Raw genomic sequence first — 25,987 nt, 5'->3', positions numbered from 1 at the left:
AATGATCTCATCATAACAAATGCGCTCAGTAACGACTGTAAAAATATTGGAGAAGTCACAGGTGGTGAATGCACCTTTGAATAAGCTTAAAATAAATATTTATTATGAAATCTCTTTAAGGACAAAGCAGAGAGAGCCAGTCAAGTTCTCATCTGTCAGAGCTGGCTTGCTTTATGTTTCATATTGATACTATACCATGGGACAGTGCCTGCATTGCAAGATAAAAATGCCTTCAGCAAAGAGTCCAGGAAGATCCCTCCCCAGGTATTAGCTCGGAGATGGATCAGAGCTTAACATACAATAGGTAAATTGAACCCATTATTTATACTGTAAAGGAAAAGTCTCACTGAACTCCAGCTCATTTTATGGAGCTGGCATCCACATTCCTTCAAGGAATTCCTGCAGCTGGATGAATTGTTTAATATGAGGACTGTCCCACTTCAGTAATAGCTTTCACTCCAGGGAGGCAGCTGCATTCCCTTCATGCTGTTGCCAGTATTTTGAACACTATTAAACTTTTCCAGTTGCTGAAGGGTATTCGTTTACTGCATATTTGTTAAGATAAACATATGGGCAGTCAGTGAAGGATGAAGGGCTCTGTCAACACCTTCAGTGTCTGAAATGCCTTTGATTTGAGGATCTCAAAGCACTTTATAGACATGATTTGGAAGTAGCTTCCAGCATCTGACAGATCAGTAATATATTTCCATACAATTAAAAGTAAGCTATTAATACGTGTAGTTTAAGCTTCTCAGGACTACACAGCCCACTGGCCCCTCGCTCCTCTTGGTAAATTCATGCTCTTTCCTTCTTCCAAGAGGAGAATCTGGCAGATTGCCATAAGCCTGAGATGTTGCCGTTCGCTGTTTGTAAGAACCCCTGCTTCCATCTATCTTGTCATCTTGGATCTGGGATTTAATTAGCAGTGTCTTTGTGGGTGCCTCTTCAGAGAATGGAAGCAGTCCTTTTTCCTGAATGACTAAAAACCAACTTTGAGCTGCCAGAAGGAAAGCCCAGACCTCATCTCTAGCAAGCATCATGGTCAGAGTAAAGATTAACTTAACATTGCTGGTTTTTACCTCTCTCAGCTCTTTTGCAATCTGACTCTCATTCTGAGACCCTGCTCCTAGTCTCTGCCCTTTCCTGCTCTTCTTTCTCAGTTATCAAAATAATCTTCCTAGAGCAGGGATCCAACCTTCCCTGACTCTGTATTAACCCTGAGATAACATGCAGACTCCTCATTTGGGCATGTAAAGCCTTTCTCAGTCTGGGTCCAGTGAGCTTTCTAGACTTGTTTCCCATCATCCCCTACATGGGCCTCCATGACTTTGGGTTGGCCCCCATGCTGGGGCTGCCATACCTCCTCATCTCTGCCTCTGGGCATTCCCAACCTTGGAATTCCTTCAGTGCTCAAATTAGGTTACATTTCCTGATGGGAATCCTTTCCTTGTTCCCCTAATTATTAGTGTTCCCTCCCTCTTGAAATTACCTTCTGTTTACTTATCTGTTTATATGTTGTATGCCTCTGTTGAATGTAAGCCCCCTAAAATCAGGGCCTCTTTTGGGGAGGGGGGCGTTATTTTTACATCCCCAGGTCGAGGAGAATGCTTTGCTTGTTAAATTAATTGAGTTCATCTTATTCATGCTTTCTTGCCAGATCTTTGGAAGCTAATCTAACCCAGTAGTGCAAGAATAACTTCTATTAAAGATAAAATAATATAAGAGAGTATATCCCTTCCCCAGTTCCTTCCATCCTTCCCATCCCTCTTCTCCCTTGGGCTTTCCTGGGGAGTTTATATCAACAACTATTGAGTTTCCATTCAGCTGCTCAGCAGCCTTTACAATGACCAGTTTCTTTGCGTTTCCCTGCAGTCTATCTCCATGTTATCTATTAGAATCCAGTACTTGGAGATCTAGAAGTGGTTCATATGAAAAAGCCCATGGAGGTTTTCCCTTGATTTGTACATTCTCCTAGAGGATATAAATGAGCAGAGTCTCGGGATTTCAGGGCTTCCTAGGACCAAGCAGAGCATTCCTTGTGCTTTCACCTTGCAATGAGCCCTGCGCAGGGACTGGGTTTTTATATATAGCTTGTGTTAAATAGGATGACCAGATTTGAAGAAACTGACACCTTTGGAACATATTCCTCTTCAGCATGTTGCAGAGTGTGTCAGGATAAGTAACTTAGAGCTATTAATTCAAGCCTGCAAAGGTTAAGCAGCTTCAGTACTTGACAGCAGATCTTGCCCTTCTCTGGCCGCTTGGAGCCTGACACTTGCCAGACTCTGGGTTTTCTGACAGGATTCAGATAAGAAACTTTAACCCCCAAAGTCCCCTTGGAATCTTCAAAGGTGTCTGTACATACCTAGGCCTGTGTTCCTGGCCTGTGCAGGAGTTGGGGCTGACTACGAGACTTTTTCCCTCTGCATTTTTTCTAACATTCTGTAGAGCAGGCAATTAGACTATTAAACTTTTTTTTGCTAGGAAAAATAGCCTGATACCATAAACTTTACAGTGGCTGGTTCCTCATTTGTAAAACAAAGCAGTCTGCCTCCTGGGCCTCAAAGGGCCTCTGCAGCTGTAGGTCCTAATATCCTAGGAAATGTATGTTCTCCATGCACAAGGTTCTCTTACTTTCCTGCCTTTGGCCAGAAATCCAGACCAGGTCACTGAGAGTAGTCTAGCTGAAGAGAGGCTGCCCTATTTCCCAAGCCCAGGAGCTTTACAAGACACTCACAGGAAATTATTTGGGGGTAGTTTTGCTCACCTTGCAAGAAAACAAGCAGTTTGGTTTTTGTTCAGCTTCCTTTTCATTTTTTTTCCTTTGAAGATCATAGGATTATAAGGTAATTTAATCCATTCACCTCCTTTTGCCAAGCAGGAAACTATCAAGTCACAAGCTCATGTTAAACATCTACTAAATGCCAGGCACTCTGTTAAGTGCTGGGGGTACAAAGAAAAGGAATACCAACCCTTGTTTTCAGATAACTCACGAGCTCATGAAGGAGACAGTAATGCAGATAGCTGTGTATGGACTCCATGCAGAATAAATGGACGATCCTCTCTGAGGGAAGGCACTAGCATGAAGGACAGTGGGGAAAGGCTTCTGGTGGGAGTGGGCTTTGAACCGTGACTTCCAGGAAGCCACAGGAACCAACATGGGAAACCTAGGAGGGAGAGGACTCCAAACATGGTGGACGGTGGATGGCCAGGGAGTGTACACAAGGTCTGCAGGAAGGTACCAGGATAGGGAGGGCTTGAGAAGCCAGTCAGAAGGTTGTGTATTTGATCCTGGAGGGTAATAGGGAGCGACCATAGGTGGAGGAGGGGAGGTTAGTGACCTGGTCAAACTTGCACTTCAAGCAGGTTAGTTTGACAGATGAGTGAAAGGTGATGAGGAGAGACTTGAGGCAGGCAGAGCCTCTAGCAGCTAGTGCACTTATCCAGGCATGAGCTGATGAGGATCTGCCCTAGATAAGGTGGCAGTGTCAGAGGAGAGAAGAGAGAGTATGCAAGAGATGTTGGTGGAGGTAGAAACAATAGGACTTGGCAGCTGATTGGATCGAAAGCGTGAGAGAGATGAGTGACCTGCCCAAGGTCACACAGATAGCAAAGTGAGGGTCAGGATTTAGAGCCCAGAGCCTCGGACTGCAAACCAGCATTTTTGCCTTTGCCCTACAGATGAGGGAAATAGAGAGAAAAGAGTTTGAGAAGATAATGGTCAATCTGAAAAATGGTACCTGGTTCTCCTTCAGTCCAAGATGAAGCTTCTCTGTCCTTGGTGTTCCAGAGCTGCACAAGCTGCAGGATGAGGATTGCTTGCGACATCAGATAAATATGAATAGTGTATTTTGTGAGGTCACAAGGCTGTTGGGACAATCACAGAGGTTCATTTTGCCATTTAAAATTTGTTCTCTATTTAACAATTGAAGCAGCCCTGTCCTCTCTACCTACATCCATCAGTCTTTCTGTTAGCATAGCTACGCTTCAGTACTTCAACGAGGGTTTGTGACTTTTAAAATATATTTTCATCGATGTCTTTTTTTTTTTTTTGCATTACCATAGTTTCCCCAGTATCCCTCTGGCTTCCCCAGAAACCATTTTATAAAATAGATAGTATTTTTTAAAGACAAAGGAAAAAAAGAGGGGGAGGGATTAGCATAATTGATCAATACATGGAAAAAGGCTGAAAATATGTGCTATGGGCAACACCATGGGCCTCCCCCTCTGCCAGAGAGGTTAGGGCTAAGATGGGAATATCTTCATGTCTCCTTTGAGCCATGCTTATTTCCAGTCATTTTCAAAGAGCATGTGTTAATTCTTTGCTATGTGTGTGTGGCACTGTGCTAGGCATCGGGATACAAAGGGAAAGAAAACAAAACAGTCCCCTCCTTTTGGGAATTTACACTGTGCTGGGGGGAGGAACCATGTATTCCATAAACAAGTAAATATGAAGCCTGCACAAAGTGAATAAAGCTGAGAGAGTGGGGAACGCCAGAACTGGGGAAGGCCCATCTCTTCTCTGTCATCTGATCAAGCGCCCACCTGTGGACACCTCTTTTCTTTTCCTTTCTTTTTTCTTTTTTTTTTTTAAGTTGTGTGACCATGGAGAAGTCATTTGATTTATTTAACATCCTCTTTTTTATTCTGAGTTCCAGATTCTCCTCCTCCCCCCAGTCGCTCCCCTGCCCATTGACAAAGCAAGCAGTCTGACATCCGTGTCTCACTTCTTTTCCTGAAAGAAAGTATCTGTGCTGAGCAGGCCAGAGGCCATCCACAAGCCTGTGACCTCTGTTGGTTTTTGTCCCAAGCCTTATTTTCTAATGATTTTGCTGGCCTTGCCTATGACCACATTTGTGCTGAAGTCTCTGGGGACCAAAAAATAGGTTCATTTAATTTGCCAAACACAGAATTTTAGAGTAGGGAAGTACCTTAGGGGCCATCCATGCCAAAGAGCAGTCCCTCCACAGCGGACTGGAGAAGTGGTCATTCTGCCTCCGATGAACATCTCCATAGAGACGTGTCTGTTCTCACCTGAGGTAGCCCTCAGAGGTTTTACTAAGCTTTCTTTGTCGGATTGCTGGACACAAGATTCCCTTGCCTCGTGGCAATGAGCCTCATCTTCCTACTTGTCATTTTTGATAGCTCTTAAGATAGGCTTCATCTTAAAATACAAAAGTAATTAGCCAACCCCCTATTGTGGGAACCTAACTTCTTTAAAGTTGCCTTTCAGGTAGCTCTCACTACCTTTTCCAGAGCAAATGTCCACATATAATGGGTCAGTTACTAATCAAGAGTGTCTCTTTCAGGATTTTCACAGAGCATTTATGGTGGTGGTGGGTAGAACAGAGGGGAAAAGCCCCCAGAACCTCTGAGGGTAGCCCAGTCAGTTTTTTATATATTTTTTGTAAACCTGCTCAGTCTCTTTTACCCCTCCCAATAAAAAAAGGGAGTCAAATTTTGGTTTCCTAATCTACTGAGAAACAAACCAGATATTTGTGTGAAGAAGCCAGCCTGGATCTAAAAAGACCAAATCTGTTTTTAAAAGTTGTTAGCTGAGCTGCTGTTCCCACTCTTGGTGGAAATTCTTCATCCAGTTTGACTCAGCCTTTGTTTTTGTCACTTAGTATGAGAAATTTACAAGCTATTCTGTCATATTATTTGTTGTTAAATTTGAGCTCTGAAGACAGACCTTTCTTATAGCACCTGCCTTTATGATTCCTTTCAAAGATCCTTTTTGACTCTGCTTGAGCATGAGGATTCTGTCCACTAGAACTTTTTCATCTTTTCCTATGGCTGTGACGACCACTGATACCAGTTGACCACTTTTCTGTGTCCCATTATGCCTTCTTACCAGTCTCCTCTCCTCTTCCACTGTTTTTGAAATCTTCACTCAGGGGTCTGCCTTTCAACTGAGAATACCTCATTCCACCCCAGGTTCACATCTCTCTTCAGTCACTTATTACTCATGTCTTTATGAATAAGTGGTTTTATTGGACCCCATTGTAGCATAGACCTCATATACAGGGTTGTTCAGAAATTTAGAAAAAATGTCTGTAAGACACTTAGCAAGTTTTACAGTAACATATCTGAGGGTCAGGTATTAAAATTTTATGTCTATTTGGATGTCAACATCCATTTTTCTCCCAGGCTCTTCTCTGGTTGCCCTGAATTCTTAGGTTAACCTAAAACTGATGGGACTCACACAGAAACACCCATCTTGTTGTGGGAAGAAGAGTCTATTAATTTGAGATTCCAGCCTGGTACCAAGGTTCCCTTTAAAGCCCAAATCAGTCTCATCATTGCCCCTAGCATTCCAGGCCAGGCCTCAACCTCCCTTCTGTATGCATGTGCCAGGGCAATCTTGGCCTCACTTCAGATTTTTAATCTTTGTTGTCTGGGGTTCATTAGGACATTTTAAACATGATTAGATTTGTTTAAAATTCTTGTGATTTGAGATGGAAAAGCCTCACAACATAAGAGAGAAGCTAATGAAATGAAATCAAGGAAAGAAATTCATTCTGAACTCTGGGAGGGGGGAAAATCATCACCTTGGGAATATTTGATATCCCATGAAGTGACAGCATAGTTGAATGTATAGAACCCCAGACTGGACGTCGGGACCCCAAGTTCTTTCTCTGACTTCACACTTTCCCTTCACCCAGCATAAGGCAGACAGGCCACTGAATCTGATTTCTGAACTCTAAAATGGTTGGGTTGGTAGATTTTTAACATCTGTTTCACTGAAACTTCCTAGGCTGGTGGTGAAAAAGAAGATGCTGTCCTTAGTAAGGGCAGGCACCTTTAATGTCTGGTCTTTAACAGCTTCCTTTCCTCCACTTTGTCCACAGATTGTGGAGAGGAGGCGAACACCTGCTGAAATCAGAGAAGAGTTTGAGCGGCTCCAGAGAGAACGAGAGGAGAGGAGGCTGCAGCAGCGAACCAACCCCAAGGTAAACCACAGCCTGCCACAGACGTGGGAGGTACAGGGAAGAGCTTTGTTGTCAGAGGCGGGTCTCTAGTGAGTGATGGATGGGAATTTTTCCTTTAAAAGTCATGTCTTATCTAAAATGTGTAGATGGGTGGTACAGGGTTTGACTTCTCTTCCTCTTCCTCCTCTTAAAATGCTCAGAACAGAGCCAGTCCACCCCGCTTAGTATCCTAGTGTCCATAGATACTAACTCCCTTAGTATCCTTTGAAGACATTAGGGTTCTGAAAGCACACTTGTTCCTTCTCTCCCTGTTAGAATCTTAGCCTTTCATCTCAGTCCAATCTCAGCCCCCTCCAGTTGCACAGATAAGTCTCTACCTTTCTGGGTTTCTCTGGACTCTAATGTTTGTATTTCAAAGCATCCCCTCAGCCCTGGTCTTTTCAACAGAAATGCTCAAAAGTCTTCTGTTCCATTAAAATGCTATTTTTCCTTCTAGGATTTTCCTCCACTTTGCAGAAAAAGCTATTTTTGGTTGGGAGCCTTTCTCCTTTGCCTTTTGGAATATTGCATTCCAAGATCTCATTTTTAGTTAAAACAGCTACATCTTGTATGAGCCAGACTGTGGGCTCTTTCATACTTTTAAAAACTGCTTCTTTTTGGACTTGCACAGTATTTTTTCTTTGATGTGGGAACTTTGGATTTTGCCTGTGACATACCTGGAACTTTTCCTTTTGGGGTACCTTTCAAGAGGTCATCTGTGATTCTTTCTGTTTTCACTTTGCCCTCTGATTTTAATAGATCTGCACTGTTCTCACTTGTGATTTCTGAAGATAGAGTGCCCAGACTTTCTTTAAAAATCATGGTTTTCTTCACCCAGCAATATTGCTTCTAGGATTGTATCCCCAAGAGATCATAAAAATGGAAAAGGGTCCTACATGTACAAAAATATTTATAGCAGCACTCTTTGTAGTTGCCAAAAACTGGAAATCAAGAGGATGGCCATCAATTGGGGAATGTCTGAATAAATTATGGTATATGAATGTGATGGAATACTATTGTACTATAAGAAATGATGAACAAGAAGACTTCGGGGAGGCCTGGAAAGACTTCTATGATCTGATGCTGAGCGAAAGGAGCAGAACCAGGAAAACTTCATGCACAGCAATGACCACAGTGTGTGAGAGTTTTTTCTGGTATACTTAGATCTTCATAGCAATGCAAGGACATTAAAAAAAAACAATTCCCAATGGTATTCTAAGGCAAAATGCCTTCCACATTCAGAGAAAGAACTATGGAATTCAATCGCAGAATGTAGCAGATGTGTGTGTGTGTGTGTGTGTGTGTGTGTGTGTATGTATTATGTTTTAGTTTGTTATATGATTTCTCCCATTTATTTTAGTTCTTCTATACAGCATGACTATAGTGAAAATGTATTCAATAGGAATGTATATATAGATCCTATATAAAATTGTATGTCGTGTTGAGGAGGGAGGGAGGGTGGTAGGGAGTAGGGAGGGGGGAAAAAATCTAAGTTTTATGGTAGTGATTGTAGAGCATTAAAAATAAATAAAATGAATATATTTTTTAAAAAAAGAATAAAACCAAATTACTAGTAAAAAAGAAAATCATGGTTTTCATGGCCAAAATTAAAGTCAGAGTCAGTAACCATTGATGAGGCACCTACTCTGTGCCAGTCACAGTGCTGATATAGGGGAGACAAAGACAGGCATGATGGTTCTTCCAGTACTTCTGAAATTCTCTCCTTGGCTTGTTTTCCAGTCAATTGTTTTTAATGTCAGACAACTTTCATTTTCTTCTATTTTTTCATTCTTTAGATTTTACTATGTCTTGTCTTCTCAAGGAATCAGTGGTTTCTTTCTGGTCTGTTCTAGTTTGTAAGGATCCTGTTACTTGGGTAAGATTTACCGCTTTCTCTTCTAAGCTGCTTATTCTGCTTCTAATTCTTTCCTCAGAAGCTTTTATTTCATTTTTTATTTCTTGCTTCATTTCTTTTAGGTGTTCATGTAGCCCTTGTGAATCTATTTTTTCCTTTGAGTCTCTCTTTGCAGTTGTTATAGAGGTAGATTTACAATAAATTTGATACTGGTTGGTGTTTTCTTTGATTTACTTATCTCTCCAGCTTTGGTTCCTGAATTGGGTGTTGTGTCAGGGCTAGCATCTGCTCTCGGATGGGGTGATTGATCCTGGGGATCTCACCCTGGGTCCTATGGGTTTTTGTGCTGATATTTGTCTCCCATTTAGGATTGTTTCTGAAGTCTCAAGACAAAGTAGTGGAGACCTCAGGGCCCTAAGGATCTGGGTGTGCTGTTGCTTGCTGCTTTCTGGTGCTTCCCATCACCAGGACTTTCGGACCATCTGGGACATTCTCAGGAGAGCCCTCTGCTCTTGCTGCCTCTGGACAGTCTTGTCCCATCTCTGGTCACTCTGGTACTCACTTTTCTTGAGGGTGGACCTCCTTTCCTATTTCTCTTAGGCTTCTGACTGACTTTTTGTGCAACCCTGGGGTGGAAGATACTACTTGATAAGGTTTCTCATTGTAATTTGTGATTATCATTTGGCCTGGTATGAACTTAAGGGTTCAGTTAGTCTGGGGGGTAGTGCTGTCTTGGCAAGAAATCTCAAACCTCATTTCTATAGTCCATTTAAAGAAGGATTGCCCTCATTGGGATAGCTGACTGTAGGGGTACAAGTTCCAAAGTTTTTTCATTTATCATCAACCAGAGGCCACTCCCTTCATTTACCCAAGTCACTAGTGAAGCATGAGTTATTTAAGCCCAGGGAATAATACCAACTATTCTCTTTTAAAACTAAATTTGGTTTTAGTATTTCCCTTGCTATTTTGGAAAGGATATATGAAGTTTCTTTTCCAACCTGATGATAAGCAATTACCATTGTTTTGGGAGTGCCAATAGTACTTAAAGGCCAATCAGATTGCCCAATTCAGTATCCAACTGTGGTCAGTAGGAGGGGCACTAGAAATAGTCATCCAAGGCCTTATCACTTCTTCCAGGACTGCATGGCAGGTAACCCATGTAATCCGTATTGTTATATTGAGGAGACTTCACTGTCAGAGGCAGCTGGTAGCATAATGGATAGAGTGCTGAGCCAAGACTCAGGAGAACCTGAGTTTAAATCTGGCCTCAGACACTTAATTACTGTGTGACCCTAGGTAAGTCACTTAACAACCTCTATTTGCCTCAGTTTTCTCACCTATAAAATGGAGATATAATAGCATTTATCTCACAGAGTTGTTGAAAGGATCAAATGAGACATTTACAAAAAACACTTGCAAATAGTACCTAGAACAGAGTAGGTAACTATGTAAATACTTATTCTCATATTTGCTTCCCTTCTTCCATTCCATTCTCCTCTTTGGTTCTGGAATCTCACTGAAGGCTTCCATGATCAGCGTTGATTCGGCAATATGAGCTCCTTGAAGGAAAACGGCTGTGTCTTATCCAGAATTCAGCCATGTCCTTGATTAATGTTTATTGATTTGAATTAGAAGGAAAGTTTTCAGCGGATTTGAAAGAAACAAGACTTCTCATTAAATCTCACAAAGCAGAACAAAATGGCGCCTTTGATGATGGCCAGCATTAAAGTCTGATCTGTTGGTCATGTAACTTCTAGAAAACTGTTTTTGTTTTAGACCTTAAGGCCCCACAAAGGACTATCAAGCTATCTATTAGGAGCTGTCTTATCAGTTTATATATGGTATTTCCTAGCATGTTTGTGACATGCTTTGTGACATGCTTCCCTTACGCCCTTTAGCTAACTTTAGCAATCAGTGTTCAATTTAGATGCAAGTTTTCCTTTTGGTCAGGTGGAAGAAGGAGAATTTTAGCCATTGATGGGGGTCTTTAGGGATTGTTTGAAGACACCTGGTCCAGTCACAAACCCCTGACTGAGTAACTCTGGGTTTCACTGTGAATTCACTCCCTTGTAGAGGAAAGTCAGTTGGAATGATGATCTCTGTTCAAAATGTGTGCGCATGTGTGTGTGTGTATGAGAGAAAGAAAGAAAAGAAAAGAAAAGAAACATGGGGAAGAGACCTCCTTCCGGGCTTTAGGATTTTGACATTTAGTCTGGAAGCTTTGCTTCTTCAGTTAGAGCAGTGAAAGGGAAAGAGCTGCGTTGTAATCCTGAGCCTCTGTGTCCTGTGATAAAATTAGCCATCTGGGTGTTTACAGCAATTGCTTATTGGAATTCTATGGAAATGTGTCTCCAGGCCATGTTCCTGTGGAATGAGGGAGCACAGCTGTGATCATTTCATACAAGAACGCAAGTTATTTTAAAATTTCCAACATTTTACTACTTCCATAAACTGCTCCCAAATAAATAAAACATTTTCTAACCAGAAATGTTGAGTGATACCCAGATGTCGGCTATGAGGCACTTTTTTTTGATCTGGATCTTTTATTCTGTTTTAGAGTTTTGTTTTGATTTTCAAGATGTGCTGAAGGGTTTGGAAAGTTCTGGGCTTATGGAGGAAGAAATTAACTTTAGATTAAGGGTGGGACCCAGAGAGAAATATGCCCCTAACCTCCACCCACCATAGGGATCGTCACTGTGCAATTGCCTGATCTCTAGCCTGTGCCCTGCGCCAGCAAGAAAGGCAGACAGAGACCTGAGTCTATGTGATGGTGAAAGTTGAGGCTCTGATGTGATGGTTCCTCTCCTTGATCAGGAATCCTGTCATCAGTCAGTCAACAAAGCATTTTCTAAGACCCTGTGATGTGCCAGACGTTATGCTGAGGATACAAGGAATGTCAAGGATAGGCCCTGCCCTTGAGGAGCTTACAGGCTAATGTGGGAGACAACACACAAACAACTGTGCAAAAAGATGTAGAAGGGTAGATGAGGTAATTCACAGAGGCACAGCCATTGGCTTTACTGAGGATTTGTAGAGGCCTCATATAGAAGGTGTGACTTTAGCTGAGACTTAAAGGAGTCCAGAGAGGCTGGGAGGTAGAAGTGAGGTCCAGACAAAAGGGATAACCAGTGCAAATGTCCAGGGCAATTTATAATTCAAGGAAAAGGAAGGAGGCTAGTGTCACTGGATCACAGAGCATGTGAAAGAGTGAGTGTGTGTGTGTGTGTGAGTGTGTGTGACTGAAAGGTGTAAAAGGCTGGAAAGGTAAGAAAGAGCCAGGTCATGGAGGGTTTTAAAAGCCAAACAGAATTTTCTGTTTGATCTGCGACACAATAGGGAACTGCTGGAGTTGACTTGATGGGAGTGACAGTGACACAGTGACACTTGTGAATTAAGATCAGTTTGGCTGCTGAGTGGAAAGTAGATTGAAGTGGAGAGAGATCTACTGGAGTAAAACAGAGTAAGCAGCAGGCTGTTGTACTGGTCCAGGTGTAGCAGACTTAAGGGCCTACAGCAGGGTGGGGCAGTGTCAGAGGAGACAAGGGGACATCTTTGAGAGACATCATGGAGGTAGATGCAACAGTACTTGGAGACTCATTGACTATGGAGAATGAGAGTGAGAAGTGGTGCCCTCCAAAGTCATAAAGAAGTTTGAGTAGGAAGATAATTCATTTTTTGCACATGTTGAGTTTAAGATATATATAAGACTTCCAGTTTGAAATGTCCAATAGCCAGTTGGAGATGTGACACTGGAGATAAGGAGAGAGGTTAGGGCTAGACAGATACATCTGAGAGTCATCTGTAGAAATGAGAGTTGAATCCATGGTTAGTGGAATGAGATCACCAAAGTGAAATAGTATGGAGGGAGAAGAGAAGGCCCAGGACAGCCTTGGGAGATACCCACTATTAACAGCTGTGCCCTGAAGGAAGATCCAGTAAAGGAGAGTCAGATGGCTCAGTCAGAGAAGTGAGAGGAGAGCCAAAAACCTAGAGAGAAGAGGCTATGAGGGAGGGAGGCGAGAGTTGAGAGGAGGAATCCTAGAGGAGATACTAAAAGTGTTTTCAGTGAGCTCAGAGCACACACACCAATGCCAAGTCTCATTATTATTTAATGAGGCCTGGACCATTAATCCCTCTTTGCTGGGGCTCAAGGAAAGGATCCCTCAGTGCTTTCAGATGCTTCTTTTACTCTAGTAGGGACTGTCTAAGATTGGAGTTTTAGCCTTTGTCCTTCACCATCTTCTTTAGTTTGAACCTACAGCCAAATCCCGACCCCCTGCTTATAACCCCTTCAGCAGATAATTATGTGACCATCATGCAAATCCTGTGTATTCAGCACTTCAGCCATCACTGTGGGGTCAAAAAAAGGGGCTGTATTAGAGAAATGGCAGCCAAAGAGCTGCAACAGAGACAATGAAATTTATTTAATAAAGCTGACAAGAGAAGGCGATGCCAGGCTTTTTAGTTTAAAATGGATGTTTTCTCATGGGTTGGGTCCCCTAATCTAGCGCCCACCTCCTGTCGTGGCTCGTGGCTCTCTAGATGCTCGCCACCCATATGATCCTGACTGATAAGAGTTCTGTAAGCATTCATATGGATTTTGAAATGAGCAAACACACCATGGTTGGTGTTGGGGACCATTAACCAAATGTTCTTGATGAACAGTGCCTTTGCATCCATGAGTTAATCAACTCAGCTAAAAGTACTCTCTTAATAAACTGGCAGGTAAAGAAGAGCCTTGTTCTTCAGTTCTGAGTCCCTCAGTTCTAAGACCACCGGCATCCAGGGGCCTCTTCTCCATCCTGCTGAAGAAAGATGGAAGGCCAAAGGAAAGGCTTTTTTTTTTTTAAACTGGATTGAGGTTTGCTTAATGCAGCTGTGTGAGGCAGGATGTAATGACTTTAATCTTCAGACAACAGGTTCCTCAACATTGATCCATTGATTGCTTCTATTCTCCCTCTTTGTTGGGTCACCTGAGGATAAAACCCTAACTCCAGATTTCTTGCTAGTGGGAGCCTAGCTCAAGCTTCTGCAGGGGAAAAACAGAGTCAAAACAACAGGGCTGTCTTCCATCCTTTAGCTGGGCTTGTAGGGGAGAAATGTACAGCCAGACATGCAGTGTGATTCCCTGAGGCAGGATGTATGAGACTGTTGGGTCCAGTTTGACAAGTGTGGCTATTCCTCTTGACCTCAGAATACAGAAATAAGATCTGTGTTTAATTTGCACAGTCCCTGAGCATTTTTGCTTATTTGAGAGTAAGATTGTGTCACCAGGTTGTTTTGCAACGTTTTCATTTCATATTGATTATTTTCACTCATTTCTTTTGTTAATCCCCATAAATCTCACCTCGCTAAGGACATCAGCCATTCAGCAATACCATAGAACATGTGTAGGCCCCAGGACAGTCCCTGACTTTCCTGCTGCCTTATACAGTATACAGTGGAATAGAATGTTCATCTCAGAGAGCGTTTGCTGTGTTATTTTGCTGACCCCATGACATGATGAGGCCTTGTTCCTCGACATTGATTTCCTTTATTTTTTTTTGCTGCTGCTCTCCAAATGTTAATGTATAAATTATATTCACCCCTCTGCTGCTTTCTCCCTTTAAAATGGTTACATTTCTAGTGTGTTCTGTGGTTCCCTTTTAAAAATCCAAGTTCTTTGAAATGCTTTTCAAAATAATGTATGTAGGCATATGTTCCATATAAATGCTAAATAATCACAAAAAGTTTACGTGAGGATTTATAATTTTTTGATTCAACCATCAGGGCGTTTGTATGGGGCAGGGTAGGGGGTGGGGTGAGTAGTTATTTTGCTGTTGTGGATAATTGGTACACTTCTCAGAGGGAGCTGGTGATGATGACTTCAGTCTGGTTCTGTGGGAATGATTCTGAGGTCATAAAACTGCCTTTGTGAGTTGGCTGACAGGATAATTTTGCAAAAGAAGAAAAGCCGTTTAAGCCCGTATGTTTGGCAGTTCTCAAAGGCAGCAAGGGGCAATTTACCGTATGCAGAAATGGAATTCTCTTGGAATTGGAGAAAGTAGAAAGTTTTCATATAAGGGAGAAGAGAGAAAACCGTGGTTAATCAAATGTCTGGGAAATTGCTACTACAGAGAGCCAATTCTGAGGAAAATGAAAAAGAAGGGCATCTCCTTTACTCACAGAATACAAAAGGCCAAAAACAGAGTTAGTTTGCCCTTAAAGGGTTATTCATTGAAGACCTACCCCTGACCATCATGTCAATTTCACCGTACTGGACTTAAACCCATGGATCTCTTGATTCCCATGACCTGTCCTGTACCTCAGCCACCCATGAGGGTTGGGAGGAGGTCATACCTAAAATTTCATCATCACCCATTATTGTGATAACTCCATGACTCCAATCCTGAAATTCCCCCTGTGATCATAATTCCACTGTCTTAAGTCTCTTCATCTCATTCCTCCTGAGTCTTTATCCTCACCTTAGTCTCTGACCACCCCTGCTGTGGCCTTTCTCGCTTCACAGTCTTGACTCTGTGGTTAATGAGTTCTGGTGTATCTGTCTCTGCCCTGGAATCCCTTTTCTCCCTTGTCTTACCACCATTCCAGCCCTACCATTCCTTAATCTTGAGCCACTCCTATACCTTCTCCTTTGTCTGCCCTATTTCCATGCTGCTGAATGAAGTCATGGTACCATGCCGCTGAGTCCATTTATGTTATCTGATATCACCTGAGCCCTCACTGCTGCACAGTAATTGTTTTATTCTTCCTCGATTTTATTCTAACAGTTACAACTGTCCACAAATGGATTGGGCTACATTAAAGTCAAGAGCTTTCCCATGCTGGAGTAGTCATGGGCAGGCTAGGTAACCACCTGGCAGAAATAGGCATAGAGACTCCAACTGTAGGTGAGAAGTTGAACAAAATTAATTATAAGGGCCTTCTCAACTTTAAGATTTCTTTGGTCTGATTAATTTTTTGTTCATTTTCCAGGGTCCTTTAAGTAACCTATCATATTATCTGCAAGTAGAGGTAATTTTGCCTTTTTTGTCTCTGCTTATTCTTTAATTTCTTTTTTGTTTTATTGCTTGTTGAGAGGCATCATGGCATACTGGATTGAGTGCCAGACCTGGAGTCAGGAAGACATTTAAGGCCAGCTTCTGATCTCTCTTAGCCCCGTGGAGAAGTTCCTTAACCTCTTAGTGCCTCAGATAACTTCCCAGTACTTACCTGTGAGGTCATGCTGAGTGAAGTGGTATAGCCTTTCTTCTCATGTCTGCTATTGCTTTTAATAATAGTGGAAGATTGTGGGCATCCTCACTTCACCCTGATCTTACTGGAAATTTACCTAGCCTTTCTCTGTTACATGGGATGTTGACGCTTAGTTTTAGTAGATGCTTTTAGTCATGTCCTTGTGATTTTTAGCATTTTTAACATAGATGACTATTTTATGGAAGGCCTTTTCTGCATCTCTTGTTATGTGTATCACTGGTAGGATTTTATTGTATTTTTTATTGACATGATTGTATACATAATCATCCTAATTTGGGGCCTTCTGTACAGTGCTTGATATAAATCCAGCCTGGTCATAATGAATAGATTTTTAGTATATTTTTGCTGTAGTCAGTTCTACTATAACACATTTCAAAAATGCCAGTTCATTCCAGTGAGAACACTTTGAGCATAACATGAATTTCAAGTTTGCTTCTGCATGATTTCTTCCTTGAGAAACAGTGAGGGAGCTCAGAAAACTGCCCCACTTCACAAGAATGCCCAAGCTACCTTCTGATGTCCACTGCCACAAGCACACTTCAGGCTTTGACCAAGGTGAAGCACATTCATCTTCTGGGACAGAAGGATTGGTCCCTCCCCTCCCTTTCTCCATAGCCTCTGCCCCAAGACTTAGAGTGCAGTGCCTTGCCCACTCAGGAGCAGCTACTGATTGAAGTGGTTCTTATTTCTTAACCACTTAATGCTAAAAAAAATAAAACTGCTATCATTGACAACTTTTGAGGGTTATGTCTCTAGCCTCATTTTCCTCATAAGTTCTATGGTTTTTAATTGCATGATTTTGCAATATTTTTTGATAACACATCTGTCACATTATAGCAGAACTGACTATATTTTATCTAATATTCTGCATCAGCATGCATTCCTGTTGAGGAACAGAGTAGTTGGTACCTAGAGCAGGGCTTCTTAAACTTTTTCCACTGGACCCCTTTTCCATGTTCTTGGCATGAGGGCATGCACTGTGGAAAGAGTGCATGCTTTGTGTTCAGAACCAAGGTTGCAGTATGAGCAAACACTGCCAGGAACACCTCTGCCAGAAACACCTTAGATTTCTTACTCGTCATGCCTTCAGAAAACTTTATTTTTTGCCATATTTTTAACTACCCTTTGTGGGGTTGTGACCCACAGTTTAAGAAGCTCTGGCCTAGAAGACCAGCCTTGGACATCCTGTATCTGTCACATGCTCGCTGTTTGACCAAGAGCAAGATGCATAATTGCTCAGTGTTCTGAGGAACTCGCTAAGTTGCAGATGAGTGTAGGGAGTTTCTATGACAGTAATTGCCCATGCCAGGAAAATCAGAGGGCTTGATTTTCATCCCACTCCAAAAAAAAAAGGTTAGGGTATTGGTCTGTAGTTTTATTCCTCTGTTTTAACTCTTCCTTTTGGGATTATCAAGATTGTTGTTATCTCAGCAAGAGTTTTGTAAGACATTTATGTAGCATAGGAATGTTTTTTCTTTATGAGTTTGACTTAGTTCACTTATAGATCCATGTGTATGAGTAGTGTTTTTTTAATCCATAATTCACCTTCTCTTTCTGAGATTGAGTTGTTTATATTCTTTACTTTTTTGTTAATTTGAGTATTTTATATTTTTGTGAAATTTATCCATTTCTTTTAAATTGTCAGTTTTGTTGACAAAAAATGAATAAAGGTATTATCTTCAGTAGTGGAAGAATACAAAACAAATCTACAAAAATCATCAGCTTTATATATACATATACACATGTACATATATAACATATATCTTTCACCAACAAGACTTGTGAAGAAGAGATGAGGGAAAAATTCCATTTCAAATAAAACGGATAAATTTCTGGGGCTTAACCTACCATGACACACTCAGGATTTACAAATGTAACTGCAGTATAATTTTATAGAAAAAAAGGCTTAAGTATTTTGAAAGCTATTCAGTATTCGTGACTGGGCTAACACCAGTGCAGTAAAAATGACACTGCCACCAAATGTACTCTACAGAATTAGGAGTCAATGCGTATTTCTTAAGGACTTCTGTGTTCCAGGAACCATTCTATATGCCGGGGATACAAAGACAAAAGTCAAAGTCCCTGCCCACCAGGAACTTGCCATACTAATCAAGGAGAAGTTTTGTCCACATGTAAGTATAGACTAGACATAGGCAAAGCAAGCACGAGGTAACCCTGAATGCAAAGGAACTAATTATTGGGGGAACCAAGAAAGGCCTCCTGAAGGAATATCAAAGGGATCATTTATAGAGTTGGATAAAACAATAACAAAATACACTCGCAGGAATGAAAGGTTAAGAATAAAAAAGGACATCATGGGAAAAGTGCGTGTCTGGGGCCTGTCACTATCAGATCTCGTATAAAACTATCTGGTACTAGATTTAAAAAATAGAGAAGACCGGGGCGGAGCCAAGATGGCAGAGTAGAAAGACACACATACGCTAGCTCCAAACCCACAGCCCATAAAATATCTGTGAACAAGAACTCCCAACAAATTCTGGAGCAGCAGAAGCCACAGAACAACGGAGCGGAGGAGATTTCTGTTCCAGAGAGCCCTGTAAGCCTCTTGCAAAAGGTCCAGCACGCCCCAGATCCAAAGCCAAGCCCAGCCCTGCCTTGGTCAGCCGGCACCGAGAGGAGCGGATCCGAGCAGGCTTCAGGGATGGAATCTCCAGGGGCCATGCAGGTCCCTCCACCCACGGGCCCCAGAGGTTGGTGAGAGGGTCTTCTCAGCTTGCCGAGAGGGGAGTGGGGTCCCCCCATAACTCAGACCCCCTCGGGAGGCAGCAGCAGAGGCGGCAGCAGACCGGGGCTCACCAAGCAGGCAGGAGCCAGGATCCATTGTTGAAGGTCTCTGCATAAAGCCCCTGAGGGAACTGAGCCCCGAGTGGCGGCCCTGCCCCCACCTGAGCACCTGAACTTAATCTCACACTGAATAGCAGCCCTGCCCCCGACAAAAGCCCTGAGGCTAGGAAGCAGCATTTGAATCTTAGACCCCAAGCACTGGCTAGGCTGATCTGGTGGCAAAGTGGGTGTGAAGAGAATACTCAGAAGTCAAGGCACTGGCTGGGAAAATGCCCAGAAAAGGGAAAAAAAATAAGACTATAGAAGGTTACTTTCTTGGTGAACAGATAATTCCTCCCTTCCTTTCAGATGAGAAAGAACAATGCTTACCATCAGGGAAAGACACAGCAGTCAAGGCTTCTGTATCCCAGCCCACCCAGTGGGCTCAGGCCATGGAAGAGCTCAAAAAGGATTTTGAAAATCAAGTTAGAGAGGTGGAGGAAAAACTGGGAAGAGAAATGAGAGAGATGAAAGAAAAGCATGAAAAGCAGGTCCACACCCTGCTAAAGGAGACCCAAAAAAATGCTGAAGAAAATAACACCTTGAAAAATAGGCTAACTCAATTGGCAAAAGAGGTTCAAAAAGCCAATGAGGAGAAGAATGCTTTCAAAAGCAGAATTAGCCAAATGGAAAAGGAGGTTCAAAAGCTCACTGAAGAAAATAGTTCTTTCAAAATTAGAATGGAACAGATGGAGGCTAATGACTTTATGAGAAACCAAGAAATCACAAAACAAAACCAAAAGAATGAAAAAATGGAAGATAATGTGAAATATTTCATTGGAAAAACAACTGACCTGGAAAATAGATCCAGGAGAGACAATTTAAAAATTATGGTACTACCTGAAAGCCATGGTCAAAAAAAGAGCCTAGGCATCATCTTTCATGAAATTATCAAGGAAAACTGCCCTGAGATTTTAGAACCAGAGGGCAAAATATGTATTCAAGGAATCCACCGATCACCGCCTGAAAGAGATCCAAAAAGAGAAACTCCTGGGAACATTGTGGCCAAATTCCAGAGTTCCCTGGTCAAGGAGAAAATATTGCGGGCAGCTAGAAAGAAACAATTCAAGTATTGTGGAAATACAATCAGGATAACACAAGATCTAGCAGCTTCTACATTAAGGGATCGAAGGGTGTGGAATATCATATTCCAGAAGTCAAAGGAACTAGGACTAAAAGCAAGAATCACCTACCCAACAAAACTGAGTATAATACTTCAGGGGAAAAATTGGTCTTTCAATGAAAGAGAGGACTTTCAAGCATTCTTGATGAAAAGACCAGAGCTGAAAAGAAAATTTGACTTTCAAACACAAGAATGAAGAGAAGCATGAAAAGGTAAATAGCAAAGAGAAGTCATAAGGGACTTACTAAAGTTGAACTGTTTACATTCCTACATGGAAAGATATTTGTAACTCTTGAAACTTTTCAGTATCTGGGTACTGGGTAGGATTACACACACACGCACATGCACATGCACATGCGCATGCACACGCGCATACACATAGAGACAGAGTGCACAGAGTGAATTGAAGAGGATGGGATCATATCTTAAAAAAATGAAATCAAGCAGTGAGAGAGAAATATATTGGGAGGAGAAAGGGAGAAATGGAATGGGGCAAATTATCTCTCATATAAGAGGCAAGCAAAAGACTTTAGTGGAGGGAAAAAGAGGGGAGGTGAGAGAAAAACATGAGGTTTACTCTCATCACATTCCACTTAAGGAAGAAATAAAATGCACACTCATTTTGGTATGAAAACCTATCTTACAATACAGGAAAGTGGGGGATAAGGGGATAAGCAGGGTGGGGGGGATGATGGAAGGGAGGGCATGGGGAAGAGGGAGCACTTTGAGGTCAATACTCATGGGGAGGGACAGGATCAAAAGAGAGAATAGAAGTAATGGGGGACAGGATAGGATGGAGGGAAATATAGTTAGTCTTATACAACATGACTATTATGGAAGTAATTTAAAAAACTACACAGATTTGGCCTATATTGAATTGCTTGCCTTCCAAAGGGAAGGGATGGGGAGGGAGGGAGGAAGAGAAGTTGGAACTCAAAGTTTTAGGAACAACTGTCAAGTACTGTTCTTGCTACTAGGAAATAAGAAATACAGGTAAAGGGGTATAGAAAGTTATTTAGCCCTACAGGACAAAAGAGAAGATGGAGACAAGGGCAGAGAGAGCAGATTGGTGATAGGGGCAATTAGAATGCTCGGTGTTTTGGGGTGGGGGAGGGGACAAAAGGGGAGAAAATTTGGAACCCAGAATTTTGTGAAAATGAATGTTAAAAGTTAAATTAATAAATAAATAAAAGATACTGACTGATCTGGCTCAAATTGGTCAGGGGTAACTTGGTCAAAATGCAACTTCGCATGCTTAATGAGCTTCATTAATATTAACTGACACACCTTAAGGGCAGAGATTACCCTCATTTTTGAACATGGGAAGTATGATGGGGGTGGGTAACATGCTTACATATAGCAAAGAGGGAACATGGGACAGGAGAAGGAAGTTTGTAACAAGGAAGAAGTAGGACCAATCCAATGTCTGAAGGGAGGAACCATGCTAAGCTCAATACTTAAAAACCTTCTTGCTTCTGTACTCAGTGCTCTCTCCTCCTGAAGAGGATCAGAGCCTAATTCTGGCCAGGAGTATCCATCCTCTGGACTTTCTCAATAAAGATTACCTTGATATTGAAAGAAAAAAAAATAGAGAAGACCATCAGTGGAAGGAACTAGTAAGCAGGACTGGAAAAACAAACATGCAGCAGGGTAGTGTTTGGTTATCAGTGATTGTTGATTCATTAATTGATACCACAGTAAATTCCAAATGGATAAACCTATAGATGCAAAAAGTCACAATATTTTTTTAAATTAGAGGATAAAAGATTATACCTTGCACAAATATGAGTAGAAAAAAAATTGATGGTCAGACCCTGAAAAAGATCAAAAGGGATTATCTCAATAACATAAAATTAAAAGTTTTTTCATGATCATTGCTAACATTTGTGCTACATTTATGTGGTAATTTAAGGTTTGTGAAGTGATTTGCTCATATTATCTCATCTGATCTCACATGAAAATCAAAGCATCTATACCAGAACAAAGATATTGGGGAAAATCTTTTGATTAACTACTTGTGATAAAAATCTGACATTCAAAGTCAGACTTGACAAAGTCAGAATTGACATAGCTCTCTGGACAGCCATTCTACACTTGTAGATAAGTGGTCATAGGAGAGCAACAGTTTTCAAAAGAAGAAATATAAACTATTAATAACAACATGAAAATTTGTTTAAGATCACTAATAAACGGAAATACATATTGAAACAGCCCAAGGGTGTCTACTTCAACCACATCAATTAGCAAAGATGGTAAAAGATGACAAAATTCATTAATTGTACTAATTCATTGCTGCTACAGCTGTGAATTGATTCACCCATCCTGGAAAACAGCTTGAAAGTATATTTTAAAAGTTACTAAATTGAACCAGAGATTCCACTAATGGCGTTATCTCTCTATTTAGCTCTGGTCTTTTCTCACGAATGCATTAAATTCCTCTACCTCATTGAATGTCAGTTTTTTCCCCTCACGGATTACACTCAGTTTTGCTGGGTAGATGATTCTTGGTTTTAATCCTAGCTCCTTTGCCCTCTGTAGTATCATATTCTAAGCCCTCCAATTCCTTAATGTAGAAGCTATTAAATCTTGTGTTATCCTGATTGTGATTCCATAATACTTGAACTGTTTCTGTCTGCTTGCAATATTTTCTCCTTAACCTGGGAACTCTAGAATTTGACTATAATATTCCTGGCAGTTTTCATTTTGGGATCTCTTTTAGGAAGTGATTGGTACATTTTTTTCAATTCCTGTTTTCCCTTCTGGTTCTAGAATATCAGGGTAGTTTTCCTTGATAATTTCTTGAAAGATGATTTTTTTTTTTATCATGGCTTTCAAGCAGTCCAGTAATTTTAAAATTATCTGATTATCTCTCCTGGATCTATTTTCAAGGTCAGTTGTTTTTCCAGTGAGATGTTTTACATTGTCTTCTATTTTTTCATTCTTTTGGTTTTGTTTTATAATGACTGGATTTCTAGTAGAGTCATTAGCTTCCATTTGCTCCATTCTAATCTTTAAGGAATTATTTTCTTCAGTGAGCTTTTGGAGTTCCTTTTCCATTTGACCAGTTCTGCTTTTTAAGGCTTTCTTCTCCTCTTTGACTTGTTGAACGTCTTTTGCCATTTGGTCTAGCCTATTTTTTAAGGTGTTATTTTCTTTTGTATTTTTTTGGGATCTCCTTTACCAAACTGTTGACTTGTTTTTCACGATTTTCTTGCATCACTCTCATTTCTCTACCCAATTTTCTCTTCCCTCTATTTCTCTTACTTGATTTTCACAATCCTTTTTGAACTCTTCCATGGTCTTACACCAATTCATATTTTTCTTAGAGGCTTTTGATGTAGGAGACTTGACTTTGTTGTCTTCTTCTGAGTGTGTTTTGATCTTCCTTGTCACCAAAGTCAGTTTCTATAATTTTGAGAGGTTTTTTTCCATTGCTCATTTTCCTAGCTTATTACCTGACTTTTTAACTCTTTGTTAAGGTAGAGCTCTGCTTCCATTGTGGAGGGTGTACTCTTCAATTTCAGAGTTTGTGTGCAGCTATTTTCAGAGATATTTCCAAGGAACTGTAATTTTTCAGTTCTTCCAAAGTATTATGATTTAAGGAAAGGTGTTGTTTACCCCTCTCCTGGCCTGTGCTCTAGTCTGTGAATGACCACAAGCAATCTTTTCTGCTTTGGAACTGTGAGGAGGGTTCCCTCTCCACTGCTGCCACAAGGTCCAGTGCACCTCCTTGCCCCAGGACTGCGACCCAGATCCATATATGGGCAAAGCAAAAGGACCTCTATAATCTCCTTCTGACCAATTGTTCTATCCCCTTACCATCTCTGGGATGAGAGCTCCAGAAGCAACCACAGCTGCCACCATCATCACTGCTGAGTCAGTCACTCCCAAGGCCTACTCCTGGTTTGCTGGGGCCAGAGCTGGACTGCACTCCTCGCTCACGTAGGTCCAACAGAACTTTCCTACTGACCTACTAAGTTGTCTTTGACATTTGTGGATTGAGAAGTCTGGAAACAGCCACACCTGCCAGTGATTCAGTCCCCAGAGGCCTGCTCCAGGTTTACTGGAGCCTGTTCTGTGCCAACGTGACCTGTGCTGGACAGCACTCCTCTCTCAGCCTGGTGCAACAGACCTTTCCTGTCGACCTCAGGTTGTCTTGGGCTGCAAATTTGTTTCGCTCCATCTTTTTATGGGTTCTGCTGCTCCAGAGTTTGTTTAAAGTCATTTTTTACAGGTATTTGGAGAGGTTTGGGGGAGAGCTTAGCTAAGTCCCTGCCTTTACTCCACCATCTTGGCTCTAATGGCACTATCTCACCAAGGAGATTATTGACAACAAGCGAAATGTACCTTAATTAGTGCAGAGAAGGAAAAACAACAGTGTAAATAAAGCCAACATGAAGAGGCAAGAGAAATACAGTGGTTATTGTTAGTATTTACTATCAGCATTAAAGGAACCATACCCTACTCGGGCCAACCTGGGAACTTGGACCAGGTTGGCCTGTAGCTTCTCAGTGTGCTTCCCAAATTGTGGTGCCTCAAACCAAACATAGAGTCCAGATGTAGCTCCAGCAAAGTAGGGACAGCAGCCCTCTCACCTCTACAGTCCAGACCACTAGTCCTCTCGATACTGCCATATCGCAGTGCTGATTCATTTAGCTTATTGTGCATCAGAATCTTTTTGTACATTAGATCATTTTCAGATGAATCACTGTCTAATTCCTCCTTCCCATCTTGTTCTTGGGGAGTTGACTTTTTAAATCCAAGTATAGGTGTTTAAATTTTTCCTTATTTAATTACTTCTTCCCTGGAGCTCATTGTTCTAGCCCATTGATCTTCATCTCCAGAGTGTTACCTGTCCCGCTCCACTTTGGGTCATCTGGAGATTTGGTAGGCATGCTTTCTATACTTTATTCAAGTCTTTGATAAAAACTTTTGAGCATCACAGGGCCAAACACAAGTTCCTACGGGTCTTAGAGACCTTCTAAGATAAACTCAGACTGATAAATGGCAACATTTTGAATCCACCCAATAGTACTATTGTATAATTCATATCTCTTTGTTTTTCCACAAAAATAGCAGGACAGACTTTTTCAAATGGCTTTGCTAAGATCTAGGTGAAGTGTATAATATCCCCAAGTCTATCAGTCTAGTAACTGTCCAGCTATGTCCAACATGTTCAAAACAATTCATTATTTTTCTTCCCCAAATCTTCCCCTCTTTCAAATTTCCCTGTTTTCAATTATCACCATTCCTCCAGTCACTCGGATCACAACCTCAATGTCATCCTCAGCTCTTCACTCTTATTCGTCCCACATATCCAGTCATTTCTGCCTTCAGCATCTCTCAGATATGTTCCCTTCTTTCACTTGCCCACCAGCCTGGTTTAGGCTCTCATCACTTCTCACCTGGACTACTGCAATAGCCTTCTGCTTGATCTCCCTGCCTCAAGTCTCTCCCCATCCTAGAGACATCCTCCACTCAGCTGTCCAAGTAGTCTTCCTTTAGGAAAGGCAGCCAAAGAAGATAACGTGATCCCATCTTAAGCTGCTTTGACAGAAACAAGAAGGCTAGAGTGAGGAAGATTACAGTCCTGCTGTTGTCTGCCTGTCTGGCTCAGAACATATATGGAATAATGTATTCCATTCTTGGCTCCCACTTTGCCAAGTGCATCCACAGGCAAGTCACAGGATCTCAGGAACCTTGAAGACCATCTAGTTCAACCTGTGGGACTTGTCAGTGACCAACCTGATGAGAGGACTAGAGACTAACCTGTATGATAATCATTTGAAGGAACTGGGGATGTTTAACTGAGATACAAGAAGATTTAGGAAGAATATAATGGCTTTATTCAAGTGTCTTAATGGCACACAAATGGAAGATTTGTTCTGCTTGGCCCCAGAGAGCAGAACTAGGAACAATGGCTAGAAATTGCTGAGGCAG

At 41.5% G+C, this 25,987-nt stretch overlaps 1 protein-coding gene across 2 annotated transcripts in view; it reads left to right on the top strand.

Annotated features, from left to right (window-relative positions):
• DNAJC11 (DnaJ heat shock protein family (Hsp40) member C11) overlaps nt 1-25,987 on the top strand; it is a 77,842-nt gene that overhangs the window by 29,890 nt on the left and 21,965 nt on the right. For both annotated transcript variants that reach the window (XM_072608737.1, XM_072608736.1), the window contains exon 4: nt 6,852-6,953. In XM_072608737.1, coding sequence (XP_072464838.1) covers nt 6,852-6,953 — 102 coding nt within the window. The remainder of the gene's footprint in view (nt 1-6,851; nt 6,954-25,987) is intronic.

The sequence above is a fragment of the Notamacropus eugenii genome, chromosome 5, assembly GCF_028372415.1.
Source record: "Notamacropus eugenii isolate mMacEug1 chromosome 5, mMacEug1.pri_v2, whole genome shotgun sequence".
Classification (NCBI taxonomy): domain Eukaryota; kingdom Metazoa; phylum Chordata; class Mammalia; order Diprotodontia; family Macropodidae; genus Notamacropus; species Notamacropus eugenii.
Note: the sequence above shows the minus strand (reverse complement) of the source record. Positions and strands in the feature narration are given on the sequence as shown.